This window comes from Hyla sarda, chromosome 4 (assembly GCF_029499605.1).
Source record: "Hyla sarda isolate aHylSar1 chromosome 4, aHylSar1.hap1, whole genome shotgun sequence".
NCBI lineage: Eukaryota > Metazoa > Chordata > Amphibia > Anura > Hylidae > Hyla > Hyla sarda.
In genome coordinates, this window is record NC_079192.1 from 356,168,555 (window position 1) to 356,191,418 (window position 22,864).

At 42.0% G+C, this 22,864-nt stretch overlaps 1 protein-coding gene across 1 annotated transcript in view; it reads right to left on the bottom strand.

The window, feature by feature from the left end:
• The window catches only part of DDX46 (DEAD-box helicase 46), a gene marked incomplete in the record, with an annotated part of 414,922 nt that overhangs the window by 80,705 nt on the left and 311,353 nt on the right, over positions 1 to 22,864 (bottom strand). Inside the window, 1 exon segment of the mRNA XM_056516636.1 lies at positions 3,355 to 3,588. Coding sequence (XP_056372611.1) covers positions 3,355 to 3,588 — 234 coding nt within the window.

Sequence of the window (22,864 nt, forward strand, 5' to 3'; positions counted from 1 at the left end):
TTTCATTATATAAAAAGTGACTAAAAATGCACTATTTTGGACTTTGGAAACTGTTTGCGTGCACGCCATTGACCGTGCGGTTTAATTAACGATATATTATTATAATTCGGACATTTCTGCATGTGGCAATACCACGTTTATTTTTGACACTTTTTTTTTAATGGGAAAAGGGGGGTGATTCAAACTTTTAGGGAAGGGGTTAAATGATCTTTATTCACTTTTTTTTTTTTTTTCAGTGTTATAGCTCCCATAGGGACCTATAACACTGTACACACTGATCTTTAACATTGATCAGTGGTTTCTCATAAGAAACCACTGCGATGATTCTGCCGCTTGACTGCTCATGCCTGGATCTCAGGCACTGAACAGTCATTCGGCAATCTGACACCAGGAGGCAAGGTAGGAGACCCTCCTCGTGTCCTACAGCTGTTCGGGATGCCGCGATCCATAGGATAGGGGATAAGTTATAGATTGCGGGGGGTCCGAGTGCTGGGGCCCCCCGGGATCTCCAGGACGGGGCCGCGGCAGTCTGCCGGAAGTGAAGTTTCGTCCCCAGCAGAAAGCTGCGGCAGACACTCCTCCTCCATGTATCTCTATGGGATTCATGGAGGGGGCGTCTCGGCAGCCGCGTCATGCAGGGACGGAACGCCCCCTTTCCTATATATTGCCGCGGCCCCGTACCGAAGATCGTGGGGGGCCCCAGCGCTCTGACCGCCCGTGATCTATAACTTATCCCCTATCCTTCGGATGGGGGATAAGTTATTTTGCACTATAGATCTCCTTTAAGTAGTAATAACGTTGAACTGCTTTTACCAGGCAAAGTAATTCAGAGACAGTTTTTTCGAGACATAATGTACTTTATATTAGTGGTAAATTTTTGTTGATACATGAAGCGATTTTTGTGAAAAACTAAAATATTGTGAAAAATATATATTTTTTTAATTTCTCTATATTTGAAACTCTCTCCGTGTAAGAGAAATGCCAAATGTAGTAATTAATTCACATCCACAACATGTCTAATTTATGCTGGCATAATTTGTTAAACATTCTTTTACTTTTTTACGACATTAGAAGGCTTATATTATTACGAGCATTTTAAAAAAATTTCTACATAAGTTCAAAATCCCATTTTTTTGGGGAACAATAACATTTTAAATATATATGTGTGTGTGTATATACACACACACACACACATATATATATGTATATACACACGTATGTATACGAGTATATATGTCCATATATTTTACAAATTTTTTTCTTCTACTCTACAACAGCTCCCCCCTAGTGTCTAGTGCACAAAACCTGCAGTAACATGTTTAGGACACATGGGGGAGCTGTTGTACAAAAAAAAAAAAAAAAATTAATAAAGTGCAAGTAAAGCATGCTGGCGTGCACAGAAGGCACAGCGTCGTCCGCTTGGGACGGTAAGGGACGCCGAGGGAAGGGGGGCAGATCAGGGACACTGGGGCCTCCTAGAAGAGCAGTGTGTGTGTCCCGATCCCCGTGACACATATTGCGCTGCTCAGGATTTTTCTATGTGAAGCGCTGCCATCAGCTGGTCAGATTTGATTAGATGATCGCTGTGAGGTCCGCAGGCAAGATGGCTGGCTATCAGTGATAGCCACCATCTTACCGGACACAGCGGGATGCTGCGAGTAGAGGCCAGTATCTGCATGACGTACATGTACGTCACAGGTCGGGAAAACCTTCCCGTTCATGACTTACATGTAGGTCATGGGTCGGGAAGGGGTTAAATAAAACTACTACTGAAAAGGACTTGGGGGTATTGGTGGACAGTAAACACAGCTGTAGAGATGCCTTACTGTGAGAGCAGTGACTTCATGGAACTCTCTGCCAGATGATGTTGTGACGTCTGATTCAAACAAATTTAAGGGGGGCCTGGATGTTTATTTGGAAAATATATTACAGGTTACAGATACTAGATGTGGATAGAACATTGATCCAGGGATTTATTCTGATTGCTATATTTAAGTTGGGAAGAAATTTTTCCTTTGTCATGGGGGCAATTGGCATCAGCCTCATGGGGGGTTTTGCATTCCTCTGGATCAAAACAGTAGGGTTCTAGGTTGAACTTGATGGACTCAAGTCAACGTTACAAACTAGGTTACTATAAGTCGAGAACAAATATTTTCCTCTGTCCAATTGGCATCAGCCTCATAAATGTTTTTTTTGCCTTTCTCTGAATTAATAGGGAGAAATATTGAACTTTATGGACTCTAACTACTTAAAGAAAGAGCAGTGCAATGACTTGCACAGATGGAAAATAAAGGGTTTTTGTGTTACTTGTAATATCCAACAAAGAATACAGGGTACAGGCTTCTTCGACTAGGTGACAACACTGAGCCAAAAGTGTTAGCTTCTTCTGTGCAGGCTACACCCCTTCTGCAGACCTTTAAAGAGGCACTGTCATTGTTAAAAACTTTTCATATATTGCAGGACTCATAATATGACATTTCACAATCTACACCTGTTAAAAAAAAATAATTTAATTTTCACCTGAAATTCAAGCTCAAAATAGCCACCACTAGGGGTCGCCTGTCTTTTAGCCAGACAGACTAGTCTAGATTTTACAGCATACTGGAAACCGGATGTAAAGCATACCGGTATCCAGTATAGGAGATTTCTATTGTGTATGCAAAACTACAGATAAAGGATGTGTGGACATGCTGGGAGCTGTAGTTTTAAAACAGCTGGAGGCAACACCGCTCTATCAGTTATTTACAAACATTGCAGCTTCAGTTGTTACTAAACTACAACTCCCAGCATGTTGAAATAGTCAAAGCTTTCTCGGACTCCTGAATGACAAAGAAGTTGATCAGACATTCAGGAGTCTGTGAAAGATTAATGGCACACATAGTGACAGCTATGCTCATTAGCATCCAGCTTTACTAGGAGAAAATAAAACAGATAGAACATAAAAATGCTGTACTTTCATCTAAAAAATCCTTGCACTAATTTTATAAAGATCTATTCTTTTATTTATACATTTTATCCTGTTATGAATTCACCATAAGATCTTCTGATTACTGCAGGCAAGCTCCAAGCATCTTCCTCTGTTTAACATGTACAGCATAAAACCAGAGAGGAAAGGGTTACAGAGTAGAGAGTACTGATTGGCTGACTGCACAAGCTTGCTCCTGTGAGGGAGACAGACTGACACGCCCCCTCCAGCCTGCACAATGAAAAAGTAACTCACCAGCAGATAAATGCTTATTTCTCTGGATATATAGGTCCGAGACACATTAAAATGATATGCACATGATCAGGATTGGGTCCCGAGTAAAATATCACTTTTTTTTCACTATGACAAAGATTTCGTATTACACTTACCTGTGCTTCTGCACCTAAGTTTTTGTTTACACTGAGCTTTTTGGCCAAACGTTTAGCAATTTCTAACTTCTCCGCATTTCCTGCTGTGGGCGCTAGGGTACTAGACACTGCAGCTGCTCCTCCTGTACCTCCTGCAGCTCCAACACCACCTGCTGTTGCACCAGGTACCCCAGGTCCTGTCATGTCTTTCACTCTCTTCTTCGAGTTAAACATGCTTTCAATTTGCTCATCAATCTGAAATTGCAAAACTGAAATCAGCTTTTCCCAGAGAAGCTTTAAAAATATACATTCCAAGAATACATTACTGGACTACACCATTACAGAATGATGAATTCTACACAGTATAAATAACCTTCAAGTTAAAATATATTCAATATACAATGGTTGGTCTTAGAGCACCATAAATTAATATCACATTCAACATACAATGCTGGTCAACTACGCCACATCTGACTGACTTAACATATGGGCCAATGTAACAAAAATAAAATGCAATTTATACACTTCTGCTTAATGCTTTGTGATTTGTTTTATTTAACAATCTGCTTAACCCCTTAAGGACGCAGCCCTTTTTCACCTTAAGGACTGAGCCCTTTTTCGCAATTCTGACCACCGTCGCTTTACGAATTAATAACGTGAAAACGCTTTTACTGAATATTCTGAGATTGTTTTTTCGTGACATATTCTACTTTAATTTGGTGGTAAATTTCGGCATTACTTGCATCCTTTTTTGGTGAAAAATCCCCAAATTTCTTTGAAGCTCTCTACTTGTAAGGAAAATGGATATTCACAATAAATTATATTTTTATTCACAAATACAATATGTCCACTTTTTGTTGGCATCATAAAATTGACATTTTTGCTTTTTGAAAAAATGAGAGGGCTTCAAAGTAGAGCAGCAATTTTCAAAAAATTCATGAAAATTGCTAAATCTGAAGTGACAGATGTTACAGAACTACAACTCCCAGCATGCCTGGGCAATCCAGGCATGCTGAGAATTGCAGTTTGGCAACATCTGGAGGGCTACCGTTTGGGCACCACTATAACAGTGGTCTCCAAACTGTGACCCTCCAGATGTTGCAAAACTACTTGTTTTGTTACAACTCCCAACTTTGGCTGTCTGGGCATGCTGGGAGTTGCAGTTTGGCCTTCCTAGTGGTTTCCACAGTAAAGATCACTTTACTTTCACTTTCAATCCTCCCCCCCCCCCCACTGTAGTTTCCCTACCTGAACCAGGATCCAGCAGTCTCCAGCGACGATCGGGGATCTCCAGCCATCTTCTCCTGCAGGTACCGGCATCCATCTTCTTCCCATGATCCCCTCGACATCCAGGGGTGGGCAGAACGGGGGGTTGGCAACATGGCAACCCACTGTCCTGCTCTGCCATTGATCAGAATCAGTTCTGACCAATGGCAGGGGATAGGAGGAGATTGCAGCTCTGCGACCTCACTCCTAGCCCTCAAGATGATCGGGGCTGTCCCTGACAGCTCCGATCATTGCTATTTTCCGGGTGGTCGGGTCACCAGAGACGCGATCAGCCCGGAATAGCAGAAAATCGCATGTCTGAATTGACATGCGATTTTCTGGGAAAACCCCCAATTGATCTCAGGACCCCCCTGGGCGATGTGCCGGGGTGCCTGCTAAATGATTTCAGCAGGCATTCTGGTCCAGTCCCCAACCGGCTAGCGGCGGGGACCGGAATTCCGACAGGCATATGCATACGCCCCACGTCCTTAAGGACTCGGGATGCAGGGTGTATGCATATGCCCGGTGTCCTGAACAGGTTAAGGACACAGACAATTTTGACCTTAAGGACACAGCCAATTTTCATTTAGCATTTTTGTTTTTTCCTCCTCGCCTTCTAAAATTCTTAACTCTTATATTTCAATTCCCAGACCAATATGAGGGCTTGTTTTTTGCGTGACCAGATGTACTTAGTAATGACATCACTCATTTTACCATAAAATGTATGGTAAACTCAAATATTTTTTGTGTAAGGAAATTTAAATGGGCACTGTCAGATACAAAAACTTTTGATATGTTGTAAAGCATAAACAACCTAAAAATAAGTCCTATATACTGTGGTATAAGTATAATTGGGGTAACCCAAAAACAACTATATAACCTACAAATATGCCACTACAGCGTATGGGGTAAACCCACTAACAATAAAAAATATATGTAATAAAATAAAAAATCTAATAAAACCAATAAGCATCAAATAAAATACATACTTTTTATTTAGATAAAATAAGTACATATATCATACACAAATGAAGAAATAGTATATAGCTATATAGCATACATAAAAATAATAATCAATAGCGCAAGGAGTACTCCTTGAGAAAGCCGGTCACGGTGAAATGCGTTGGAGGTGATCGCAGGGACGCGGAACTTACTTTTCTTTCAAATGTGGGGTCAAGTATATATATTCTGAAACCTTTACTCTCAGCACTTTACTTGTCTTGTTCTTTTTGCACTGACTTGTATTTATACTACACATATGCTTTTGTGTATCCCTATTTTGTATATTTTTTTTATTTTTTTGTTGCACATTGCACTTTATGTACACTTGTGTTTGATATACATGTCACACTGTTATATACTTTTTATGCTATTATTATTGTTAAAATCGGCACAAATTTTATAGCAACAGGTGTTTTTTATGATCCATTGGTGATCAATTGACCCCCGTATTCATACGTCCTTGTTTTTACCTTCTTTTTCCCGTCCGTCATCTTTTGCATTTTTTATGCTTATATTTTATTTATATTTATATATTAATATACATTATCAAGTTGCTCTATTGATTATTATTTTTATGTATGCTATATACTATTTCTTCATTTGTGTATGATATATGTACTTTTTTTTGCAATCTAAATAAAAAATATATATTTTATTAATTTGATGCTTATTGGTTTTATTAGATTTTTTATTTTATTACATATATTTTTTATTCTTAGTGGGTTTACCCAAACCGCTGTAGTGGCGTATTTGTAGGTTATATATGTTGTAAAGCATGCAAAACCAATAGGTATTGCAATTGTTTTCATTAGAAAATTTTCAGTATTTCATACTGAAAAAGCCTGTCAAACAACTGCTTCCCCTGCCTGCTTGGACACATACTAGTCCTGCTGTGTCCATGCGTCATCCCCTATGTCATGGACCCACTTCAATGATTGACAGCTGTGAGCACAGAGCTCACAGCTGGAAGAAAAAGCCTCCCACTGTCAGCTTGTGTCCCGTTACTGTCAGTGAGGACATGCGGGGAGTTGTAGTTTTGCTAATGCTAGGGGAGATGTGAGCCGACAGCATACTGAGGGAGGGGGCGAAGACCTGCACAGTGAGGCCACGCCTCCTCCCTTTGAGAGGAATTCAGACTAGAGAGCTAAATTAAAAGTGTAATAAAAAAACAAATAAAGGTGCTAGACACAAAAATGAGATGCACATGGTCAGGATTAGGTACTGAGTGATATATTTAAAATAAAGTTTTTGTTGGATCTCACAGGTACGCTTTAAACAAAAAATCTTAAAAATTACATGGTTTCTTTATTCTCAGCGACAATACGATTAAAAGGATACCCATGGTTACATACTTTTCTATTATTGCACTGCTGTTACAAAATCAGTATGTTTAAAATTGCCCTAATTTGACCACCTCTAACTTTTATTTTTCCGTATTCAGGGATGTGTGAGGGCTCATTTTTGGCGCCATGATCTGTAGTTTGTTTTGGTACCACATTTGCATATATGTGACTTTTTGATGGCTTTTTATAAAATTTGTTTGCAGTTTGATGTGACAAAAAATCTGAGATTTTTTTTACCTTTTTCTTACGTTAATGCCGTTCGGGATCATTAACGTTATATGTTTATAGTGTGGACATTTACGCACGCGGTGATACCAAATATGTTTATTTTATTTTTGTACTTTTTTGTATTAATATGGGAAAAAGGGGTGATTTAAAAAAAACTTTATTTGGGAGGGGCTTTTTCACTTTTTTTTAACCTTTTTAAAATAATTTAAAAAAAAATATTTTACACTTTAGTCCCCATAGGGGACTACTAATAGCAATCATTAGATTGCTAAAACTGTTCAGTTCTATGCATAGGGCATAGCACTGATCAGTATTATCGGCTATCTTCTGCTCTGGTCTGCTGAATGATGAATGCAGAAGACCTGGGGAGACAGACGGAGGCAGGTGAAGGGACCTCCATCAGTCACCTTGGCTGATCTGATCCCCGCGGCAGTGCTGCGGGTGATCAGATTAGCCATTATAAGTGCTGCACTGCTGCAGATGCCGTGATCTGTATTGATCACGGCATCTGAGGGGTTAAAGGGGTACTCCATTGGAAAACTTTTTTTTTTTTAATCGACTGGTGCCAGAAAGGTAAATAGATTTGAAAATTACTTCTATTAAAAAATCTTAATCCTTCCAGTTCTTATTAGCTGCTGAATACTACAGAAGACACTTTCTTCTTTTTGGAACACAGAGCTCTCTGCTGACATCACGAGCACAGTGCTCTCTGCTGACATTTCTATCCATTTTAGGAACTGACAAGAGCAGCATATGTTTGCTATGGGGATTTTCTCCTACTCTGGACAGTTCCTAAAATGGAGAGAGATGTCAGCAGAGAGCACTGTGTTCCAAAAAGAAGAACATTTCTTCTGTAGTATTCAGCAGCTAATAAGTACTGGAAGGATTAAGATTTTTTAATAGAAGTAATTTTCAAATCTATTTAACTTTCTGGCACCAGTCGATTAAAAAAAAAAAGTTTTCCAATGGAGTACCCCTTTAACCCGTCAGATGCCGTGATCAATACAGATCAGCAGAGATCCACTTACCCATCAGCGACGACAGTGGGCGACGATCGTCGGAAGAAGAGGAGGACGGCGACGCAGCTCCCTGGATCGGACGGAGGCCGGTGAGTTACTTAGCAACATCTGGAGGTCTACAGTCTGAGACCACTATAGTGGTCTCTAAACTGTAACCCTCCAGATGATGCAAAACTACAACTCCCAGCATGCCCAGAGAGCTGTTTAGGCATGCTGAGAGCTGCAGTTTTGCAACAGCTGGAGGTCTACAGTTTGAGATCACTGACAGTTATCTCTATACTGTGCACCACCAGATCTTGCAAAACTACAACTGATAGCATGCCCACACAGCAGTTTGCTGTCTGGGCATGCTGGGTGTTGTAGTTTTGAAACATCTGGAGGTCCACAGTTTGGAGACCACTGTGCAAGTGGTCTCTAAACTATAGCTCTCCAGATGTCGCAAAACTGCAACTCCCAGCATGCCTTAACAGCTGTCTCTGCGATCCCTCCAGCTGTTGCATAACTACATCTCCCAGCATGCCTTTCGGTGATCAGTACATGCTGTGAGTTGTAGGTTTGCAACAGCTGAAGACGCACTGGTTGGAAAATACTGAGTTAGGTAACAGAATTAGGTGTTCCAACCAGTGTGCCTCCAGCTGCTGCAGAAGTACAACTCCCAGCATGCACGGTCTGTCAGTACATGCTGGGAGTTGTAGTTTTGAAACAGCTGGAGGTTTGCCCCCCCCCCCCCCCATGTGAACATACAGGGTACATTCACACTGGAGGGTTTACAGTAAGTTTACTACTTCAAGTATGAGCTGCATCAAATTTTTCGCGCAGCGCAAGCTCCTAGCGGTAAATTCACTGTAAACCCCCGCCAGTAAGAACGTACCCTAAAAACACTACACTACACTAACACATAATAAAGGGTAAAACACTACATATACACCCCCTTACACTGTCCCCCCCCCCAATAAAAATAAAAAAACTTATTGTACGGCAGTGTTTCCAAAACAGAGCCTCCAGCTGTTGCAAAACAACAACTCACAGCATTTCCGGACAGCCACTGACTGTCCAGGCATGCTGGGAGTTTAGCAACAGCTGGAGGCACCCTGTATGGGAATCACTGGCGTAGAATCCCCCTATGTCCACCCCTGTGCAATCCCTAATTTAGTCCTCAAATGCGCATGGCGCTCTCTCACTTCAGAGCCCTGTCGTATTTCAAGGAAACAGTTTAGTGCCACACATGGGGTATCTCCGTACTCCGTACTTTTTTCCTTTTACCTCTTATGAAAAAGAAAAGTTGGGGTCTACACCAGCCTGTTAGTGTAAACATATTTTTTATTTTTATTATTATTTTTTTTTTACACTAACATGCTGGTGTTGTCCTTTACGTTTTATTTTCATGAGAGGTAAAAGGAAAAAAAGACCCCCAAAAATTGTAACGCAATTTCTCCTGAGTACAGAAATACCCCATATGTGGGCGTAAAATGTTCTGCGGACGCACAACAAGGCTCAGGTATGAGAGCACACCATGTACATTTGAGGCCTAAATTGGTGATTTGCACAGGGGTGGCTAATTTTACAGCGGTTCTGACAAACACAAAAAAATACCCACATGTGACCCCATTTTGGAAACGACACACCTCACGGAACGTAACAAGGGGTATAGTGAGCCTTAACAACCCACAGGTGTTTGACGAATTTTCGTTAAAGTTGGATGGGAAAATGAAAAAAAAAAACTTTTTTTTCACTAAAATGCTGGTGTCAACCTAAATTTTTCATTTTCACAAGGGAAAATAGGAAAAAAGCCCCCCAAAATTTGTAACCCCATTTCTTCTGAGGAAGAACATACCCCATATGTGGATGTAAAGTGCTCTATGGGTGCACTACAATGCTCAGAAGAGAAGGAGCGTCATTGGGATTTTGAAGAGAAAATTTGTCCGGAATTGAAGGCCACTTGTGTTTACAAAGCCCCCATGGTACCAGAACAATGGACCCCCCCCCCCCACATGTGACCCCATTTTGGAAACTACACCCCTCATGTAATAAGGGGTACAGTGAGCATTTACGCCCCACAGGTGTCTGACAGATTTTTGGAACAGTGATCCTTGAAAATGAAAAATTTTATTTTCCATTTGCACAGCCCACTGTTCCAAAGATCTGTCAAATGCCAGTGGGGTGTAAATTCTCACTGCACCACTTAAATTCTGTGAGGGGTATAGTTTCCAAAATAGGGTCACATGTGGGGGGGGGGGTCCACTGTTCTGGCACCACGGGGGGCTTTGTAAATGCACATGGCCCCTGACTACCATTCCTAACGAATTCTCTTTCCAAAAGCTCAATGGTGCTCCTCCTCTTCTGAGCATTGTAGTTCGCCCGTAGTGTACTTCAGGTCAACTTATGGGGTACCTCCATACTCAGAAGAGATGGGGTTACAAATTTTGGGGGGTATTTTATGCTATTAACCCTTGCAAAAATGTGAAATTTGGGGGGAAACACATTTTAGTGAAAAAAAAAATTTTTTTTTACATATGCAAAAGTCGTGAAACCCCTGTGGGGTATTAAGGCTCACTTTATTCCTTGTTACGTTCCTCAATGGGTCTAGTTTAAAAAATGGTATGCCATGTGTTTTTTTTTGCTGTTCTGGCACCATAGGGGCTTCCTAAATGCGACATGCCCCCCGACCAAAATTTGCTCTCAAAAAGCCAAATATCACTCCTCTTCTGAGCATTGTAGTTCGCCCGTAGTGCACTTCAGGCCAACTTATGAGGTACCTCCATACTCAGAAGAGATGGGGTTACAAATTTTGGCGGGTATTTTCTGCTATTAACCCTTGCAAAAATTTGAAATTTGGGGGGGAAACACACATTTTAGTGAAAAAAAATATTTTTTTTTTTACATATGCAAAAGTCGTGAAACACCTGTGGGGTATTAAGGCTCACTTTATTCCTTGTTATGTTCCTCAAGGGGTCTATATCCATTTTTCTTACAAGCAGAGAGCTTCAAAGTTAGAAAAATGCAAAATTTTCTCATTTTTCATCAAATTTTGGGATTTTTCACCAAGAAAAGATGCAAGTTACCACAAAATTTTACCACTATGTTTAAGTAGAATATGTCACGAAAAAACAATCTCGGAATCAGAATGATAACTAAAAGCATTCCAGAGTTATTAATGTTTAAAGTGACAGTGGACAGATGTGCAAAAACGCTCTGGTCCTAAGGTGTAAAATGGCCTGGTCTTTAAGCGGTTAATGGTAGACATAAGCGCGATCGCTGATGTCCGCCATTATCGGCGGGTCCGTGGCTGCTGACAGCCGCCGCAACCCACCGGGAATGAAGCTCGCATCAGAGCCGCGCTGTACATTTACAGCACATGTCCTTAAGGGGTTAAAGACTAAAATGGTCTGGTTTTCCCCATAGCAACCACTGCTCAGCTTTCATTTTACCAAAGCTTTACCAGAGTTCCTTGGTGAAAAAGGACTTATCCCCTATCCAAAGGATGGGGCATAAATTCTAGACCGGGTGCTGTTGACAAAATGATTAAAATGATTCTGACTGGCGATCAATATATATAGGGGATAAAATGTCTGATCGCGGGGGCCCCGCTGCTGAGACCCCCCCCGTGATCTCCCTGCAGCACCCGCATAGAATCTCCAGTTTTCAGAAACCTCCGGGTTTCCGGGACGTCACGTCACGCCACGCCCCCTCCATTCATGTCATGCGATTTCTAATGCTGGAAAGAGATATTTGTTATCTACTCTTAACCTCTATATCCAGCTTGCTCTTTGCTTGCAACTAAGATTGAGACCTTGGAATGATGCCAGAAGGCCCAAGATGAGACATTAGAAGACAAAACATTTGAAGCAGATACAGATTGTATGGAAGGACAAAGATCTGGGTTTTTGGCCAAGAAAGAAAAATGCTTAAATATGCTAATATATACAGAGATAAGCTCAACTAACCAATCAAAATGTAACATGATGATTTTAAACTTCTTAACTAACCTCGCTCTTTTGTCAAATGTAAAACTAATGTTCTTCCGTAAAATAAAGGCAGAACTCTTGGAGAACTCTCTGATAACACTTGGGAACTCAGTTTTCTTGCTGAGAAAGTTTTATACAAACATATTGCCTGGTGTATGTTTCTTTATGTCGACATTTCTCTGGCTTGCATTATACAGCAGCAGTCATGCACATTTTAAGGCCTCTTCCGCAACCATCCTTGACAGTTGGTGTCAGATGTGGGATTCTGTTTCCTGGAGCACACTCGAGGGAAGAGCCAAGTCTGGTGGACCGACACTTCTAACCATCCAGGGCGATGTAGAGCTGTTAGACCAGGGGCCTGATCAACTCCACGGAATGCGGTAAGTCTGCCGATTTCTTTATAAATCTGTAGCTTATCTGTGCTCATCGAATGGCTCTACAAGCCTGGGGGATGGTTTTTGTCGACCCACTAGGACTAGACAAAACGATGGGTTATCTCCCCGCTGTGTTTGTTCTCAATTTCTAAGAGTTCTGAGAATTCTTAGACGTAAGTGACTGACTGCAGCGGTTAAAATCTAACTTAGAAGGCAGAGCTCAGGGAGAATTTGCCTGTTATTTTTTTGCACCCTTTCTCTGGCTTGCTGTGAACGCTCATCAGTATTGCAAGGCAAAGCATTCCAAAACAAAGTGAAATGCACTGTTTAATAAGATTTCTTTGGATTTTTGAGCTTTAGGAAATCTAGCAGACATTCTAGATTCAGATTATTTTTTACATGTTTAGATCTACTCAGTGGATACAGTCAAGGGAATTAAAAAGTGCTGCAGATTTTTGAATTTTTTCAATTTTTCTCCCAACTGGCCATTACAGGTTCTGGGACACTGCCTTGCAACATGATAATACATGTTGTTGGTCCCAGATATTCCTCTGCTCAACATGATGCCTGCTTGAGGCAGCTTGAGTCCGCAATACACCACATTCTTGATTTTGCAGGAAAGAAGGAAATTTCTACTCTGGCCATTCCACCCATCAGTTCTGGACTCTCAGGATTTCTTCCCGATATCTGCGCCAAGGTAATAGTGTCCAGTGTTAAAGATCACAAGCCAGAAATCAGGCTTATCTCTAAAACATACAAAACAGTCCAAGCTCTGGTGAGTGCTGTCAACTTGCTCCATCAACCTAACCCCTTGGGTAAATACCCAATGCCACATGATGATTCAGATAACCTACAACATGGCTTACCCAGATCCACGCCATTTATAGGGCATAGTGAAAGTATTCGACCCCCTTGAACTTTTTGACACATTTCAAGCTTCAAACAAAGATATAAAACAAATTTTGTCGGATACAATCATGAAGTGGAACGAAATTTATTGGATATTTAAAACTTAAAAAAAAAAAAAAAATTAAAAATTGGGCATGCAAAATGATTCAGCCCCCTTAAGTTAATACTTTGTAGCCCCACCTTTTGCTGCGATTACCGGTGTAAGTTGCTTGGGGTATGTCTCTATTAGTTTTGCATAGAGAGACTGACATTTTTGCTTATTCCTCCTTGCAAAACAGCTCGAGCTCAGTGAGGTTGGATGGAGAACGTTTGTGAACAGCAGTTTTCAGTTCTTTCCACAGATTCTCTATTGGATTCAGGTCTGGACTTTGACTTGGCCATTCTAACACCTGGATATGTTTATTTGTGAATCATTCCATTGTAGATTTTGCTTTATGTTTTGGATCATTGTCTTGTTGGAAGACAAATCTCCGTCCCAGTCTCAGGTCTTTTGCAGACTCCATCAGGTTTTCTTCCAGAATGGTCCTGTATTTGGCTCCATCCATCTTCCCATCAATTTTAACCATTTTCCCTCTCCCTGCTGAAGAAAAGCAGGCCCAAACCATGATGCTGCCACCACCATCTTTGACAGTGGGGATGGCGTGTTCAGGGTGATGAGCTGTGTTGCTTTTACGCCAAACATAACATTTTGCATGGTTGCCAAAAAGTTCGATTTTGTTTTCATCTGACCAGAGCACCTTCTTCCACATGTTTGGTGTGTCTCCCACGGTGGCTTGTGGCAAACTAAACAACACTTTTTATGGATATCTTTAAGAAATGGCTTTCTTCTTGCCACTTCCATAAAGGCCAGATTTGTGCAGTATACGACTGATTGTTGTCCTATGGACAGAGTCTCCCACCTCAGCTGTAGATCTCTGCAGTTCATCCAGAGTGATCATGAGCCTCTTGGCTGCATCTCTGATCAGTTTTCTCCTTGTATGAGCTGAAAGTTTAGAGGGACGCCCAGGTCTTCATAGATTTGCAGTGGTCTGACTCCTTCCATTTCAATATTATCGCTTGCACAGTGCTCCTTGGGATGTTTAAAGCTTGGGAAATATTTTTGTATTCAAATCCGGCTTTAAACTTCTCCACAACAGTATCTCAGACCTGCCTGGTGTGTTCCTTGTTCTTCATGATACTCTCCGGTATTTAAACGGACCTCTGAGACTATCACAGTGCAGGTGCATTTAAACGGAGACTTTATTACACACAGGTGGATTCTATTTATCATTAGTCACTTAGGTTAACATTGGATCATTTAGAGATCCTCACTGAACTTCTGGAGAGAGTTTGCTGCACAAAGTAAAGGGGCTGAATAATTTTGCATGCCCAATTTTTCAGTTTTTTATTTGTTAAAGTTTGAAATATCCAATAAATTTCGTTCCACTTCATGATTGTGTCCCACTTGTTGATTCTTCACAAAAAAAATTACAGTTTTATCTCTTTATGTTTGCCTGAAATGTGGCATAAGGTCGAAAAGTTCAATGGGGCAGAATACTTTCACTATGCACTGTATATATTTATATGCCATTTCTAATGCTGGAAAAAGATATTTGTTATCTACTCCCAACCTCTATATCCAGCTTTCTCTTTGCTTGTCACAAAGAGCGAGACCTTGGAATGTTGCACTTTTAAAGTCTGTCCAGAGAAGGAACAAATCCCCACAGCAAACCTCTTCTGCTCGGGACAGTTCCTGACACGGACAGATGTGTCAGCAGAGAGCATTGTGGTCAGACAAAAAAAAGAACCATACAACTTTCTCTGTAGCATACTGCAGCTGAGAAGTACTGGAAGACTTCAGTGGAAAACATTTATTTTTTGGGGAAAATCAACTGGTGCCAAAAAGTTAAAAATATTTGGAAATTACTTTTAAAAATCTTAATCCTTCCAGTACTTATCAGCTGCTGCATGCTCTACAGGAAGTTGTATGGTTCTTTTCTGCCTGACTAGTGCTCTCTGCTGACACCTCTGTCTGTGTCAAGAACAGTGCAGAGCAGGAGAGGATTGCAATGGTAATTTGCTCCTACTCTGGACCGTGCCTGCCACAGAAGTGTCAGCAGAAAATAATTTCCTGTGGAGCATACAACAGCTAATAAGTGTTGGAAGGATTAAGATGTTTAAAATAGCAGTAATTTACAAACTTTTTTTTAACCAGTTGATTAAAAAAAAAATGTTTCCCTCTGGAGTATCCCTTTAAGATTTTTAAATATAAGTTATGTACAAATCTGTTACATTTTTTCAAATCAACTGGGACTTTTTAATGTTTTTTTTTTTTATAAAAAATATTCTGATCTATGAGGCGATTTTGGATTTTGGATTTTTTTCACTTTTTATTTTACACGTTTTAACTTTTATATGCAATCATTAGATTGCCTTTACTGTATAATGCTATGCCCTATGGCACAGCATTTTACTGTGTGAACAGCGATCCAGTTATCTAGCTTGGCTAAGCCAGGCTACATCAATGAATTTGCTTTCGGAGGCAGGTAAGGGAACCCTCCTCCTACATTTTAGCTCATAAGTTCCGTGAGCTCCACTGAGCTACTGGGAACTTCCACTTTAGACACAGTCACCACATTTTTTGTAAAAAAAAATTTTTTTTGCACTTTTGTTTTTTCCTCCTCCTTTTCTAAAAATCACACCACTTTATTGGGGCATGGTCTGGATGCCGGAGTGAGCGGCTGCATAGTGTGAGGGCTCCTGCTACCCCAGCCTAATTTACCCTGCATACTTACCCTGTCCGGCTGGTCTTCACCTGGCTGGTCTCCAAGGAGCTGCGGGATCCTCCATTGGTGCTTCCTGTCTGGCTCCGGTGTCCCTGGGAGGAGCGGGCGGCTCCCGACACTGCTGTCTCCTGGGTCCCTGCAGTGAGTTGGCTGGAGACTGGCCGCGGCTGCTGTTGACAAGCGGCGCGATCCTCGGGTCCCTGGATGCTTGCGGTGTGGTGTTCAGAGGCTCTCCCCAGCTGCTGTGAGGTCCTGGGCTGCCCTGTATAGGAATCCCGAGGCCATTGTGGGCCAATCCTTCTCCCCCTGGTTGCTATAGCAACTCCTACAGCCGGCGGGAGCTTGCTGGAGGGGGAGAGAGCGGACATCTTGTCCTTTGGTCCTCTATATGTGCTACCTGGACTTAACATAGCGGGGCCTGTTATTGGTAAAGGGACTGCCTGGGCTGCTGCTGTGACCCCACTACCCTGCGCTCCATTTGTTTCTCAAGTTCCTGCTGACAGCTGTGAACTCCATTGCACCCTACGGTGCCCCTCAGGAGGTCTCTTCTGCACAATTGATACATGCTGCCTGGACTGCCTGCTACCTTGCTCTCCGACTGAGTACCCTTGTGGGCAGCCTCTGGGATTGCTGGGACTTGTTGTGTCTTGCTGCGCTCTGCTTTACTGATTGGGGTGACATGTGCTCCTTGGACTGTGTTCCTAGTTACTTTCTACCTGCTCTCTGAGTGGCCCTGTCAGCCATGGGTGGCTCCCGCAATAATAACAGGAATAAGAGGTCCAAACAACATGCTGAAGCCTCTCGGCTGACTTGTGATGAGGATACCTCCTCTGATGATGGGTCCTCCTGATCTTGTGGTCGTCTCACTGGGAGTGCTCAGACCCCGCTTGCTGCTTAAGTCTCTGTCCATGCGGCGAAAGCGCTGAGCCAGTTCTCTAGACCATCCTAGGGGTGACTCTCCTGATCCTCCACTGTCATTGTTTGAGGGATCTTCCTTCTGGGAAGAACCCGGGTATAGATGGAATGATTGGTTACCGGTAAGGGATGAATGAGGAGAAGCTGACCCCTATACTCAGATTGTTTCACTCTGTAGCTGTCGCAGAATCTTTTCCAGACTATGAGGGAGGCATTGATTGTTGTACTCCCCAAGCCTGATAAGGATCCGTTGCTACCTAATTCTCAGACCCATTTCCCTTCTCAATGTTGACAAAAATTTAGGCTAGAGTGCTGGCTACCTGTCATTCATTCTGACCAAACTGGGTTTGTGTCGGGTAGAGCTACTGATGTTAAGGTTATGCACCTGCAACTTAATATTGCGGCAGTGGGGGCAGGATTTCCTTCTGGAATGGTAGTGAGTTTAGATGTCTACAAGGCCTTTTATTCAGTTGTATGGCCCTATCTCTGGAAGGTTCTGGGAGCACTTGGGTTTGGTCCCCATTTCTGTGCTTGGGTCCGCCTGTTATATGATAACCCTATGTCCCGCATTCGCACTGATTTGGATATGTCTCTGCATCCGTTTCCTTAGGTCGCGGGATGAGGCAGTGATGTCCACTATCCCCTTTCTTATTTGCATTTGTGGTGGAGCCTTTAGCGACGGCCATCCGTAAGGATCCCACTTTTTGTGGCATACCCAGGGGTATCCCTATATGCAGATGATGCGTTAGTGTACTTGGCTGATGCAGAAGGTTCTCTCCTGCCTTTATTTGACCTACTTGACCAGTTTAGTTCGATTTTGGGGTTGCGGGTCAACTGGGCTAAGTCCTCCCTGATGGCGCTTTCCCCCGGGTACCTCTTCCCTCTGCCCTTCCAGCAGGTCTGCAGGTGGTTCCTCGTTTTAGATATCTAGGAGTGGAGGTTACAGCATCCCTTGCGGAGTATCTCTCTGAATTTGAAACCACTTTTGAGCTCCACTGGGGAAAGGTTGAATGCCTTGTCCTCGCTTCCTTTGTCCCTAGCCAGCAGGATTCACACATTTAAAAATTATTTACATTCCTAAGTTTCTCTTATGTGGTGCTCTGGGATCCTTCTATTGGCAGGGCAAGCCTCCCAGACTTGGTCGGGCTCTCCTCCAGGCCACTAAACGGTATGGCGGACTGGCCGCCTCTGATGTCTATAACTATTTTCTTGCCTCCCAACTGTTTAATGCAGCGTGGTGGATTGACCTGGATCTTTCGAATTCTGCTACTGCCTTGGCTGGTGCGTTTATGGGTTCCTACGAAGCTCTTACTAACTCACTCTACAAGTACCATATTCACTCATCTTTTCTTATTCCCCTTCAGACAAAAGCTAAAGTGTGGGCGGTGGTGTCAAGTAAATTTCCACAACCCTTGGTATCTCCTAGGGCACTCTTGTGGAGGAATGCGCATTTTCCACACCTGCATGGGTTACAGGAAGCCGGCTTCTGGGGAACTCTGAGTAAAATTTGTGATCCACTTGTTTGGAGAGGTTCAGGTTTTCTTACCCTTTTCAGACATGAAGGAACATTATGGAATCCCTGGAATGGCTTTTATAGGTGTCTTCAGCTTAGGCATGTGGTTCAGGCGCAGTTTGGCTCCTTGACGTTTACTCCTGCATTTTCTGATGTGGAACTTCTCCTGGGCACCACAGATCTTTCTAAACCCCTTACTCAGTCCTATGTTCTTCTCCAGTCGTTGGGGCCTAATCCTTTCTCAGAAGCTTATTGTAATTGGGTGGTTGAAATCTCGTACTAGTTTGAATGCCAGAGGAAGGAGGTTGAGGGTTCTTCTTACTCTACTGTAGTTAGTAGTAGAGATTTGTTGAATCAATCTAGACAGTGTCATGGCTGTAAATGTTGGCTACCCTGAAATTTTTCAAGAAAATTAGGTATTTCTCACAGAAAAGGATTGAAGGAACATGTTTTGCTATACACGTTTATTCCCTTTGTGTGTATTGGAACTAAATCAAAAAAACGGAGGAAAAAAAGCAAATTAGACATTATGTCACACCAAACTCCAAAAATTGGCAGGACAAAATTATTGGCACCCTTTCAAAATTGTGGATAAATAAGATTGTTCCAAGAATGTGATGCTCCTTTAACCCCTTAAGGACTCAGGGTTTTTCAGTTTTTTGCACTTTCGTTTTTTCCTCAAATCATAACCCTTTCAATTTTCCACCTAAAAATCCATAATATGGCTAATTTTTTGCGTCACCAATTCTACTTTGCAGTGACAGTCATTTTACCCAAAAATTCACGGCGAAACGGAAAAATATATAATTGTGCGACAAAATCGAAGAAAAAACGCCATTTTGTAACTTTTGGGGGCTTCCGTTTCTACGCAGTGCATATTTCGGTAAAAATTACACCTTATTATTCTGTAGGTCCATACGGTTAAAGTGATACCCTACTTATATAGGTTTGATTTTGTAGTACTTCTGGAAAAAATCATAACTACATGCAGGAAAATGTATACGTTTAAAAATGTCATCTTCTGACCCCTATAACTTTTTTATTTTTTCACGCACAGGGCGGTATGAGGACTTATTTTTTGCGCCGTGATCTGAAGTTTTTATCGGTATGATTTTTATTTTGAGCGGACTTTTTGATCACTTTTTATAAATTTTTTAATGGTATAAAAAGTGACCAAAAATACGCTTTTTAAAAAAAAAATTTGAATTTTTTTGTGCATACACCATTGACCGTGCGGTTTAATTAATGATATATGTTTATAGTTCGGACATTTACACACGCGGCGATACCACATATGTTTATTTTTATTATTTTTTTACACTATTTTTTTTATGGGAAAACTTTTATTAGGGGAAGGGGTTAAATGACCTTTATTAACACTTTTTTTGTAACTTTTTTTTTGCAGTGTTATAGGTCATAGGGACCTATAACACTGCACACACTGATCTCTTGCACAGATCACTGGCCTGTGATCAGTGTTATCGGCGCCTGACTGCTCCTGCCTGGATCTCAGGCACGGAGCAGTCATTCGTCGATCGGACACCGAGGAGGCAGGTAAGGGCCATCCCGGTGTCCTGTAAGCTGTTCGGGATGCCGCGATTTCACCGCGGTGGTCCCGAACAGCCTGACTGAGCCGGGTCACTTTCACTAAAGGGTTAATACCGCACATAGCTGCGATCGGCGGTGTGGTATTATCTGCGGGTCCCGGCTGTTGATGAGTGCCGGGACCGACGCGATATGATGTGGGATCGCGGCGCGATCCCGCTTCATATCGCAGGAGCCGATAAACTCACCTAGGGCAAGTAACAGGTGTGGGCAATATAATAATCACACCTGACAGCAGATAAAAGGGAGAGAAGTTTACTTAGTATTTTGCATTGTGTGTCTGAGTGTCTAAGCATGGACAAAGAGGAGAAGAGAACTGTGAGAACTTGAGAACCAAAATTGTGGAAAAATATCAACAATCTCAAGATTACAAGTCCATCCCCAGAGATCTAGATTTGCCTTTGTCCACAATGCACAACATTATCAAGAAGTTTGCAACCCAAGGCACTGTAGCTAATCTCCCTGGGCAAGGAGAGAAGAGAAAAATTGATGAAAGGTGTCAACGCAGGATAGTCCGGAGCAGCCCCAAACAAGTTCCAAAGATATTCAAGCTGTCCTGCAGGCTCAGGAAGCATCAGTGTCAGCGCGAACTATCCATCAACATTTAAATAAAATGCTATGGCAAGAGACCCAGGAGGACCCCACTGCTGAGACACAAAGCAAGATTACATTTTGCCAAAATAAACTTCAGTAAGCCAAAATCCTTCTGGGAAAATGTCTGGTGGACAGATGAGACCAAGATAGAGCTTTTTGGTAAAGCACATCATTCTACTGTTTACCGAAAATGGAATGAGGCCTACAAAGAAAAGAACACAGTACCTACAGTGAAATATGGTGGAGGTTCAATTATATTTTGGGGTTGTTTTGCTGCCTTTGGCACTTGGTGCCTTGAATGTGTGCAAGGCATCATGAAATCTGAGGATTACCAACGGATTTTGTGTTGCACTGTACAGCCCATTGTCAGAAAGCTTGGGCTTTCAGCAGGAAAATGACCCCAAACATACGTCAAAAAGCACCCAGAAATGGATAGCAACAAAGTGCTGGAGAGTTCTGAAGTGACCAGCAATGAGTCCAGATCTAAATCCCATTGAACACCTGTGGAGAGATCTTAAACTTGCTGTTGGGCGTCCTTCCAATAAGAGAGACCTGGAGCAGTTTGCAAAGGAAGAGTGGTTCATCATTCCGGCTGAGAGGTGCAAGAAGCTTACTGATGGTTATAGGAAGCGACTGATTTCAGTTATTTTTTCCAAAGGGTGTGCAACCAAATATTAAGTTAAGGGTGCCAATAATTTTGTCCAGCCAATTTTTTTTTTTTAGCTTGGTGTGACATTATGTCCAATTTGCTTTTTAGTCTCATTTTTTGGTTTAGTTCAAATACACACAAAGGGAATAAACGTGTATAGCAAAACATGTTACTGCAATCCTTTTCTGTGAGAAATACTTTCAGGGATGCCAACATTTATGGCCATGACTGTATGTACTTAGGCTATATTATACCCCTGCCAAATTGAAGCGTATAGGTGTTTACTCTTCTGATTTGTGTTTTCATTGCTTTTCGGGAGGTAGGTACCTTTTTGCATGCTGTTTGGGACTGTCCTGTTGTTGCCACCTTTTGGAGGGAAGAGATGGGGTTTTTAGCTGATAACTTGGACTTCCCCTTTATACTCATGCCTGTGGTGTGCCTGTTGGGAGTTATTAATGGGGTTGTTTCTGGTATCCATAGACACCTACTGATCCTTCTTCCTTCTCTTTTGTGCCTGTAAAGTGGTCCTGATGACCTGGAAGGATACCTCCCCTTCCCCCGTCCAGATGGCTTAGTCTGTTGTACCAGGCATTGTATGTGAGTCACAAGTGCCCTTAGAAATTTGATAAGGTCTGGACCCCCCTGGCTCTTGCTTGATGTTTCAGCTAGATTGTCCTAGTAGGTCTCCTATTGAATGCTACTGTTTTATGGGAGGGGGAGGGGTGAGGGTTACTGGGATGTGAGCTTGTGTGTTTGTTTCTGTCTGTCTGTGTTAGGCCTTTCTCCAGTCAGGTCTCAGATATAGCCCTTCTATGCTGGTGGCGAGTGTTAAATCCTTCCTTGAATTCCTGTGTTATGGGTTGGTCTCTGGGACCTGTGGAGACTTTTTCTGTTTTACCTTGTCGGTACTGTATATTCTATAAAATTGCAAAATCTAAATACTTTAAAAAAAAAAAAACTTAATTTTCCATCTGCCGACGCATAAGATGGCTTGTTATTGCGCCACCGTACTAAGTAATGCCATCACTCAATTAACCACTTTTATTTTTCTGTATATAAGGGCTCATTTTTAGCGCCGTAATCTGTAGTTTCTATTGGTACCATTTGTTGCCACAGGACTTTTTCATCACTTTTTAATTCATTTTAAGATATACGAAGAGATCAAAAATATGTGTACGCCACTGACCGTGTTGTTTAATTAACATTTGTTTTAAAGGTTGCGACATTTACACATGCGGTGACACCACATGTATATGTTTAGCAAAAATGACGGCTCTCCTCGGCTGAATGCTTACACCTGCGTCTGGATTAGCCGGCAGTGTTCCCGGTTCAAGCAGTGCAGAAAAAGGAAGAGATTTCCAGCGCGGGATGAATGCAACAGGTT